The 10,666-nt window shown below is 45.0% G+C and overlaps 1 protein-coding gene across 1 annotated transcript in view; it reads right to left on the reverse strand.

Moving 5' to 3' along the window:
- KITLG (KIT ligand) overlaps positions 1 to 4,087 on the reverse strand; it is a 51,597-nt gene extending 47,510 nt beyond the window's left edge. Inside the window, exon 1 of the mRNA XM_075140590.1 lies at positions 4,000 to 4,087. Coding sequence (XP_074996691.1) covers positions 4,000 to 4,087 — 88 coding nt within the window. The remainder of the gene's footprint in view (positions 1 to 3,999) is intronic.
- Positions 4,088 to 10,666: the final 6,579 nt, after the last annotated feature.

Here is a 10,666-nt window from a genome sequence, read left to right on the forward strand (position 1 = left end):
TCGGTATTTTGGATGCCAGAAGTGCTGAAGTTTTATTGTCAGAGGTGAGGATGCTGACTTAAACACAGCAGAGGCCAGGAAAGGTGCACAAAAAAAATGAGGGTAGCACTATTAGTTTTCTGTCTGAATAGGGAGAGGAGAGAGAAACTTGAAGGATGAACAATCACATTTAGATGCGGGCTTGAGATGTGATGATAGGGGAAAAAAACAAAAAATCCAGAAATGTTGGTCACAGACATGGGAGGAAACAAAATCTTCCTGCATCCGTGGCAGAAGAAAATTGACGGGGGATTGTGAACACCACCCTGCTTGGGAATGGAGTCTAATTTTGAAAAATAGCAAGATTTTCACTGGATTTAGTAGCCTGAAAAGAGGGTTTTCACTGCCCAGCTTTACACTATTAAAGGAACAAATACCGAAGAAATTTATCAAAACAGTTTGGAACAGACTATGATTATGGCCAGAATTTTTAAAGGACATGGATTTAGAGAATGCATGGCAAATCTAGGGCACATTCTTTGCCAGGGATTATAATACAGAAGATCAAAGCAGCTTCAGTGACAGTATTTAAACTTACGGTTTTATAAATAAGGTTCATATTTCCTTGAAAATAAAGAACGCAATACCCTCAGAACCATTTAAACTGGTGTCAAATACAGCGCTGATAGTTTTTGCTATTAGAACAGAAATGCAATCCACACGTTGCAGAACCACAGTAATTTGAAAAAGACAGCAATTTTGAATATTGGAGATATATTTTTTTCCCTCCTTTTTAAAATAACCACCAAAAAGCTCTGTTTATTCAGGAACATATTTTTTAATCCAAATGAAAGAGGGTGCCAAAGAGTGTTATACAAGCTTCCTAAATTCATTTGGCTGACTAATGTTCCTATTCCTGCATGCTTCAAAGTAGTAAAAGAAAAACAAATCTCAAGAATAACTGACATTCAGATCCATATCAGTTTAAAGACATAATGCATAATATTGTCTGCTTGCCATTCAATGCAAAAGACAAATTTTGCTGAGTTCACTTAATAATGAGCAAATGGAGGCTGGAAATTAGAGGGCTGGAACTTAGGACTTCTTTACAATAAACCATTAGCATGCTTAAATTTCAGCCTCCCTAAATTTCTAAGCGCTTCTTTTCATTTAGTGAATTATTTTGCATATATGCAGCATATTATTAATTTAAATGTATCATGCCTGACTCCTTACTGCCTTACTTCAGTCTATTACTGCAGTTAGACCACAAAAGTCAGCACCTTGATATCCTACTCCCATTTTATACAATTATGAAATCTCCATAAACAGAGAGGAATTTTTTGGATCAACATGAAATGGAGGAACAAACTTCCCTACACACTTTAAAAACTCCACATTTGCAGGCACTGTCCAAAATCACACTTTAAAATAATGAACCCTGTACATCAGTGTATTACTCCGAGTTTTCAGTATGTGCTGTAGATGTCGTTAAATTCAGTCTTTTGTCCAGGAGCAGCTCTTACAAAAAGAGTTGCTGTATGATTTGCAGAGTTCATTTTCTGTTCTAAATGGAAATAGATTGTCAGGACATGCACAACTTAGTTTTACAGTCCGAATTATATTGCCAGAATAACTTTTTTCCAAAAGTAATTAGAGGTCATGTGTTACTAAACAGACCAAAGAATCCATCCAGTGGTGATGTATCATACTGCAAACATAAACGGAAGACATATATTGGTCTGCTGCTATCTAGCAAGCACAAGGTAGCAAGGAAAATTTTTTTTTTTCCTTATACTTTCAAATTAAAATAAAATGTATACACCTACCACGTATCATCATAAAACTCCTTTCAAAAAAATAATTGAGCATTATTAAGTTTTTCCTCAAAAAACAAGGAATTAACTTTACCTGTCACCAAATTCCAAGTTTCACAATAAAGAACAAATACGCACGAAGAAAAAGCTACAGATCCAGTTCACAAGAAGGGTTTAAGATTATCCTGTACAGGACTCAGATAAACCTTTATTCTGAGGAGGTTCCATTGTACTATCCTCTGCCTTACTCCTTTAATGATAAAGCATGGTGTGAATTCACACACAGATTATGTCTCTACTGTAAAGGAAATACACACCGTTGGCAGGTACTTCTGCACACGTGTTATTCTAGGCTGAAACTGGACATTCCCAGGGCTCAGCTGTGCTCACATTACATACAGATTTTCAAATCTCTCGGGCGGAAGGCTTGCTCACCACGCTTAGGACCTTCACTGCACGCAAGTTTCTGCACAAACAGAGGTTGGCATCCAAAAAAAATACTAGATATGAACAACTGGTTTTGCATGGTGTATGTTCCTCTGTATGTATGTGGACACTGGTTCAATGGGGTGAGATATTTGGATTTCTTCCCAACTTTCATTACTTGCAAGGAAAAAAAAAAAAAAGTGTCGTTCATTTAGGAGGAAAGACACTGGAAGGCTATCAGTACAAGTGATCCTGCCTACATCAAGTAGAGAGATTCCAGCCAAAGCAAATGCAGAATGTAGGTGCTATCATACTGCATAGACTGCATACACATAATGTATTCCTAAAGCTATAGTTAGGGTGCTTCTAAAACCTTCTTAAGGTACTTCTAAAGAAGAGATGGTAAAGCGAACTGGACTACACTTATCCTTGGCCTTAACTGTCAGGGAACTGATGTCCCTGGAGCTGATGGCAGCAGAACAAACGAAAGGCAGAAGTCCAGCTGAATAAGATACTGGATGAGGGTTTATTGTCACTGAGACAATTGCGTTGAAGTCAGGTTCAGTCACATGGGATGGCCATGCTTGGAAATATTAAGCTACATGAACAGATAGGACTGGCAGACTGATGTTTTCATTTTCAGACGCCTAAATCTTTCTAAATGGAGGTTCAGAGGTTGGCATGATTCGCAATCTGTGAATTTGGATTTGTGGCCTGAAATACAGTCCCCCCTACATTCCTAGTTCATGTGTCAGCCACCCTCAAGACTGAACAAATAAACCTAGCAGCTCAGTTGATTTGGTCTTAAAGTATGACTTAACTCAGGGGCGTTAAAATGTTAATCTGCGTAGACCCAGTTCAGATTTGGAGAAACACCGAAGCGACACTTCAGATTAAGAGTCTGGACTTAATTTTTTTTTTCTTTTCTTCCCGCTGGCACAATGCGTAATTACTTATACAAAGTAGAACAGCTTCAACAAGACAGACTGGATGGTTAGACCCTTCTTGGAGACCTAAGTTCCTACTCATGAAAAGATGTGAACTTGTGTCTCTCTCACTCCAGTGAGTATGCTCAGGTAAATTCTTTTAGATTAGCCTTTTTCTGTCTGGATTGAATCAAGGTTGTTTGCAAACCCAGAGGTAATCTCTGTAGACCATACGCTCATCCTCTTGTGACAGCCCAGCCTAAACCTGCAGTCTGAGCTGAAGTGTGCAACCCACCACTGCCCCAGCCCCAAGGCTACCAGCACACACCCCTCTCTGACTTCCCAGCTCTGCTGCCCAAAATCAGTGAGAAGCCAGTGAAGGCGGTACCAAGACACCCAGCCTGATTCTCAGAAACTCTTCACTGGAACACTAAGAAATACCATGCGAATGGCTGTTATAAACAGGCGCCAAATCACAGATGGGAGAAGACGTAGCTCTTGAGGCTTGGGCTAAACATGACCTTGAGGGCCATTCCTGAGCCTGATCTTCTCCATCCAGTAGGTTTTGCAGCAAAAATGAAGAAAAAGAAAAATAACCAAATGCTGCAGTCCCTGCATGTTTACAAGTGCTCTTTAACAGCAGTGAAGGTTTGAGGCTTACAGGTATCTGAAAGGTGGGTCTACAGCAGACCTGCTTGAGAGAGCCTTCCAGGAGCCCTGATCACCGTCAATGAGCACCGTTGGCTGTGCAAGGGGGGAGCCTGCACTCGACTCCCCCAGCCTACACCACTTGGTCTCACTTCTAGCATTGGTTCAAGCGGTGATGGAATAGCTGGAGGCTCAGGACTTACCCACTTTGCAAAACCGTGTGCTCCAAAGCATGGCTTCACAGCAGTGAGTACCACAAAGGCTTCCTTCAGGCAATACCTGCAGTGACATCTTAGACCTGATGCACCTAAACTTAAGTTTGCTCCACACAGCAACGATAACGCAAAAATACTTATAAAGCAGAAAATTCCTAATCAGATTTAAAATGGTTAGCACATCCATCTACCTTGTATAATTTAAACACTGTTTAAACAGAAACAACAACCAATCATTCACCCAGTGGTTATTAGATAATGATAGGAAATTAGAGGATAATTTATTTCCTACGTTATTGTGATCCAAAGCGTTCATTAATCTGAACTCCTAAACTGGCTTTTATTTAGACATACAGTAGAAATAATGTCTTCATTAGTGTATCTACTTTCATTGACCTCAGATATCATGCATGCTAACAGCTTTAATCAAATAAAATACTTAACACTATTTTTATTTTCTCTTTTTGTAACTGTAAAGTATTTCCAATTTTCATTCTCATACTGATAAGTGCCTGATACTATTTACATTTGTCAATAACTAAAACCATCCAGCAAAGAAATCTACATTTTACGTGCTCCCTGCAGTCAGTTATTTCAGCATCGGTAATATTTACAAACATTGGTTTTGCAGGTTTACGTATGACTCAGTACGCAATGCAAATACAGGCCAATCAACAAAAATAAAGAGGAGCGCTACCCCTCTCCACTCACCTTACATTCGTCCATCTCCTTTTTCCACAAGTGCACAGGGGAAAAACAAAAAACAAAAACCAAGCGGATTTGCAGTGTGTTTAGAAGGCTAACCCCAGGTTTGGCGTACCAAACACCAGGGCGAGAACAAACGCTTTCGTTTTCATCTGTCAGCTCCCACACCACTCAAATGGAATTGCGTAGGGAGATTTTTCCTGCCTTGCTTCAAATAAATGGGTGTTGTGTTTACATACTGCATACTGAGCATTGCCCACCCGAAGCCAAGGGCTGCATCTTGCCAACTCTTAACTTTCGTACAATATGGCGATTACATGAGCCAGCATACCATTAAGTCGCATAACAAAACTTGGAGAATGGCACTGTCAGCTTGCAGAACTGTACCTGAACGCCTGACATGCAGTTCACAGAAGGAGAAACTAGAGTTCAGTGCGACGGCAGAACTGGGTCAAAAGCAGACTGGGTTAGTGGCCTCAGCTGAAACTACAAAGCCAAGTTCCGCATAGTTCACGCAGATAAAAACTTACAGGCACATGGTACAAGCAGGCGAGGGGAAAAAAAAAGAAAAAAAAAAAAGTTCACTACACACGCCTTACAAAATGCTCCCCCACCCTAGAGTCTTCCAGGTCATCTGCTGTTTATTATCCATACGACACTTTATTCCAGGATGTTCTTTCCAGCTGCAGTACTCGCAAACTGGCCTCCCCTAAGCAGAGTCAAAACCAGGGGAAAAGGGAAAGAGACCTTAGTCCATTACTCACTGTGAATAGCACGACATCTTTCTGGCTCCAGCAAGTTCTCTTTTTCTATCTGATGAGCAGCAGACCTATACCTACTGTGAGCTCCAGATGTCTTCCAGTGCCTAATGTTCATTTTTTTGCAGAATGAACAAGAAAGATTGGAGATCAGAGCTCACTATTTCCCCTAAAATAATGACTCTGCAAGCTCACATCAAGGTATCAGGTATCTGCTTCGCATTTCTGATTTACCCTGCCGATATGATACCGGAGTGGGCAATTTGTGTACTAATTTTTTTTCCAGGTACCATTCCATAATAATTTCTATAGAGGCTCCCACTTCAGTGACACAATGTACTACGGATAGGACAACCTAAGAAGGTCATTTAACTACCAGCAATAATGCACACACATTCAGAGGTAAAAAGCCGAGCTCAGATCTAAGACCCTTCTAATACTGAGGTTTCTAAGAGGTCGTGCATCTAACCCACTGCTGAAGATAAAGTGCCTGAACCAACTATCTGTGGTACCTTAACATCAGCAGTCTTCTGAGCTAGCCCCGTGGGTGACCCCTCCTTGCAGCATATTTCTTGGTAACTTAATCCTATTTAGTCTTCAAATCAAACAAAGAACAAGCAAATCAGAAATCTGCTACATGTTTTTGCAAGATTGTATCACACTGGCACCACTCATCCTGTTTTATTCGAAACATAAATGGCTGTCCAGACATCAGTGATATTTTATTTGTTGTAATGTTAGCATGCAAAATGACACAAACTCACTTCTGATAACAGTTTTAATTACTAAGTATATAAGCCTGCAAATCCTCTCATAGAAGTAATCCTTCAATAAGATTAATTCATGGAAATAGTCCCACTGAAAATGGATTTGTATGACTGGACCCTAAATGTTTAATCACATTTTTAAAGGCATTACTACTTAGAAAAAAATATCCGGGAGGTATTGGTACATTTAAAACAGGGGGTTATATATTTATCAAACTGTCTAGTTTCAGAAACAATCCTTGTAGGACTGACACTACATGCTTCTGCAGTTCCTGTGGTTTCTCAGGTTAAGACTGATTTAAATAAACTGACCAATGTGCTCACTTCTAGTCTAGCGTTCAGCACGACTCTTCTCTTTCAGCACTTTCACTGCACTGACGTATGACTCAGCTACTCCTTCAGCTGCACTAGTTATATACTATCCCTGTGTAACATTACCTCAAACATCAAAATCCCTGATTTATTTTAAGCACTATCCAGGTGTTACTAAGTGTTTTCAAGGCTCAGTGATGTAGTGGTTCTCACTTTCTGTACTATGTCTATTGCAGAATGTTTTATTATAAGAAATGTTAACTTCTTTCCTGGCTTCCCAATCCTGTTCTTTTCACTACGTCAGTTACCAGCCTAGACAATGGCAAAAGTAGCCACAGGAGAGCATAACGATTAAAATTTACTTTAATGTGCCGAGTGCCCTAATGTGCTTAAGTCCTCCTTCTTGTATCCACTTCACTTGCTCTCTCTTTGCACAAGGGTCTTCACAGTTTCAGTGGAAAGTCTTTCTCGAAGTATCTCCTGCTCTGATCCCCTTGGAATGATTAATGGTTTGGTATCACCTTTGTTTGCTAATCCTTAAAATGAAGGAAACAATCCTTTGGAGAGCTAGGAGTCTGTCACTGTCTCCAAAAAGCAGGAAGCATAACTGCTTGAAGGCTGACAGATGCTTCACCACCACGACAAGAAGCTGTTCCACAGGCTACAGCTCGTGAGCCCCTGAGTCAAGCCATATGGTCCTGAATGCCAAGACTGCCTGTCTTTCCCAGTTTATTGGGAGAGAGGGATTATTCCTGCTTTGCTCTGAATTTGCAAAAGTACTGGGCTGGTTTTAGAAGTTTACAGTTTGTATGAAATAAAATGCTTGACTGCTTGCCCTCATAAATACTCATTTATTTGCTAAATAGCTTTTTCTTCTCTGAAGAAACAGCCCTACATGTATGCTTCCATGGGCTAGGATAACATCTTGTGACTTTATTGCTATCCACTCCGATATTAAATGAATGCATATAATGAAGCACACATAAATATGGCTCTTACACTTTAAAGGTCCCTTCCCAACTAATCATCTATTCAGCATATTTGAGCAAGCTTGTGTGTAAGGTCTGAAACAACAGCTTTGAGGTGCAAGGCATCTTTAGTCGTCTAAAGGGAATAACAGCCATGGATATACACTGTTAGAATTCAGAACTGATCATTTAAGATAATACCTCACTATACTTCAGCATCAAAAATTAAGTCTCCAAGTTATAACTCCTTAAGCATGAGTACATTCTCCAGTACTTTGGCCAGCTGAGATTTAAATATTTCAGAAAGCATGTATTTCTAATTCCCATCATCTCTTGAAAAACTATTTACCTGCCCAAAAGCGTTCAGTAAGGTCCTTCCCTTTTTTAAAAAATATATTTTATGTCTTTTCCAATGATTGTATGCTGAAGTGTCTTCAGGCTAGTAGTGCATGGGCAACCCAGCAATCACCAAGAAATAGGGGAAGGCAAAAAGTATCTTGCTTCTAACCAAGAAGAGGAGGGGAAGGCAAAAGCCCCCAGCGCAGGACCGGTGGTGTGCGTGTCTATGCATTGTTCTCTCTCAGAGCTCAGTCTCGGCACTCAGTAGCCCTGGCTCTCACTGGTCAGCCAGGATGGAGGGTACCTGCACCTTGCAAAGTCAAGCCTTAAACTTTTTCGCTTTAGAGTTTCCCTGAGCTGCTTCTTGTTACGAGATGATTTTTCCACTCGTGTCTGTCCCCATCCTTACTTTTAAAAAATGCACAGCACAGCGATTGCAATCTCTACAAAACTTGGAGAAATAAAAGGAGGGACCCCCACAACGGTACAGAGTCGCTCTTCACGGCGGGGCGGGGGAGGGCGAGGGGCGGAATGCCGGGACCTACCGCAACACCGACCCGGCGCCGCACGCTGGAGCGGCTTGAATGGAGCCACTGAGCACAGCAGCCACGGCACGGCTGCCTCCGATTATTTCATGTTTTCGCACTCAGCTCGTCAGTGTAACACAGGCAACTGATTTATTAAGGCATTTTTTCCAAGTGCCTTCTGAGATCTCCCACGACTCAGCCGCCAAGCCGGCCGCTTGCTGCAACTTTTCCACGGGCTGCGGGCGCCGAGGGCAAGACCGGGCGGCAATTTTTTCCTCCCCCTCCCCCAAATCGCTCATCAACGGCAGCAGTTCCCATCCCCGGTGCCCCTCATCTCTCGGGTCTCCTGGGAGCCGCCGCCCCCCGCGGACACCCCCACGGACGCGGGTGCGCACTCCCCGCCCGGCGGCTGCCCCGACCCGCACACCCCCACTGCGCTCCAGCAGCCCCCCGGTCCGCAGCGGACCTTCTCCGCCGGGGAGCCGCGGTCCATCCCTGCCCGGCAGGTAGGTCCGGCGGCCCCAGCCGCCCCTCGCCCTCACTCACTTGTGCCTTCTTCATAAGGAACGGCAGCGCTGCAGTCCAGCCCAGCCGGCCGTGTGCAAACTCCCTTCAGCGGAACTGTAGCTCCAGCATAATGCAGCAGCGGATAGTCCACGCATTGGGGTTGCCCACGGCGAGCCCCGCGCTGCCTCCGCCTGCCCCGCTGCGCCCGCCGCTGCCGCTCTGCGCGCCCCGCTGCGCCCCGCTCCCCACGGTCTGAGCGCCCGCACTGACTGGAGCCACAGCCGGCGCCCAGCCAGGTCTTTTATATCTCCGATCTGCCTCCAGCAGCGGCGCCGGCAGCGGCGGCAGCGGCGGTCCAGGCAAGACACGCCTTTCCCCTCCCTCCCGCCCACCCCCCCCGCGCCGCCCGCCCGCCCTCCTTGAGGACCCGGAGCCCAGGCAGACTCCGCGGGGAGGGGGAAACCTGAGTAAACTTGGGGGAAGTTGGAGGCAGGAACAAGCCGAGCCTGCCCCTGCCCAGGGCAGGAGGGAAGCGCCGCGGGACCGGCGGGGCCGCGGGCTAGCCGCCGCGGGAGAGCGGCAGGCGGGGATGGGTGGGATGCGGGGGAGGGTGCGGGGGGGTTGCGGGTCAGGGGGTGCTTGGTATCGGCCCCCGGGGTTGGGAGGGTGGCAGAGGGCTTCTCCCGCCCGATGCTCGGGGGCTCGGCCGTGAGAGAAAGAGGAGACCCCAGCCGACCGGGGCGGGGCAGGGGTCTCCGCCCTCCTCCGCGGTGGGCTCCGGCAACTTGCAGGGGAGCCTCCTGCCGCCGCGGCACTCGAGGTCGATTAGGCTGCCGGCGCTGAGCCGAGCTCTTGGGTTGGGTCCCCCCACCCACGCCGGTGAGAAGGGGGGCTCCCTCCCGCCGCGGCCCGCCGCCGGGGCTCCGCCTCGGCCCGCGGCGGGGAAGGCAGCGGGCTCGGAGGGCGGGCAGAGCTCCCAGCGGGCGCCCGGTGTTTTCAGAGCAGCACCTAGCTGCGGCAGCGGCGTGCACACCCGGGAGTTAGCTCCGGATTTGCGATTTCCATTTCAGTGCTGCCGTTCCATAATCGGCGAATACAAGTTAGGCACTGGAATAAGCATTTCAACTAGAGCTTGAAAACTCCTTTTACCTGCTCCAGCCACAGAAAAGTTGTTGAGCAGTGCCTCCTAATGCTTGTGAAAAGGTGATCTTGCAGGTCTTTTAACATGCTATTGCAATTTGCGTACTGTGTAAATAATGTATTAGTGTTGGGTACGGAAAAATGACACTGGATTTTTACTGCGTGGAGTCCTTCCCAGCAGTAGCGAGGGAATTTGAGTCCTCTTCAGAGAAGACAGCTGTCAGATTAACACAGACTAAATCTTGAGCGTGCATTAAATGGAAAGAAGAGCGATTTATGAAACTAGCGCTTCCTGAGACAGCAATCTTGGTGATCATTAAAAAGCACGTTAATGCCGAATGAAGAAAGAATAGCCTGCCCAAGTCAATGGCCATTTCCTAAGGGAGATTAGATATGCTCAGAGTACACAGTAAGATATTTCATTAGAAAAGTTTGTCTAGTTTTCACCTAGAATTAATGGTAATTTTCAAAAGGCTAGGTTTCTGCCGAAGTAAAGATGAGCTGTTCAGGTACAGAAAGATTTTGAACACATCCCCAACTCCACTATATATTTGGGTTTCAGTACAGGCTAGATAAACATCTAATCTCTTTGTGCCTCTGCATCCAATCCAGAAAAATGGGCTGATAATTTT

This window comes from Calonectris borealis, chromosome 1, assembly GCF_964195595.1.
Source record: "Calonectris borealis chromosome 1, bCalBor7.hap1.2, whole genome shotgun sequence".
Lineage (NCBI taxonomy): Eukaryota > Metazoa > Chordata > Aves > Procellariiformes > Procellariidae > Calonectris > Calonectris borealis.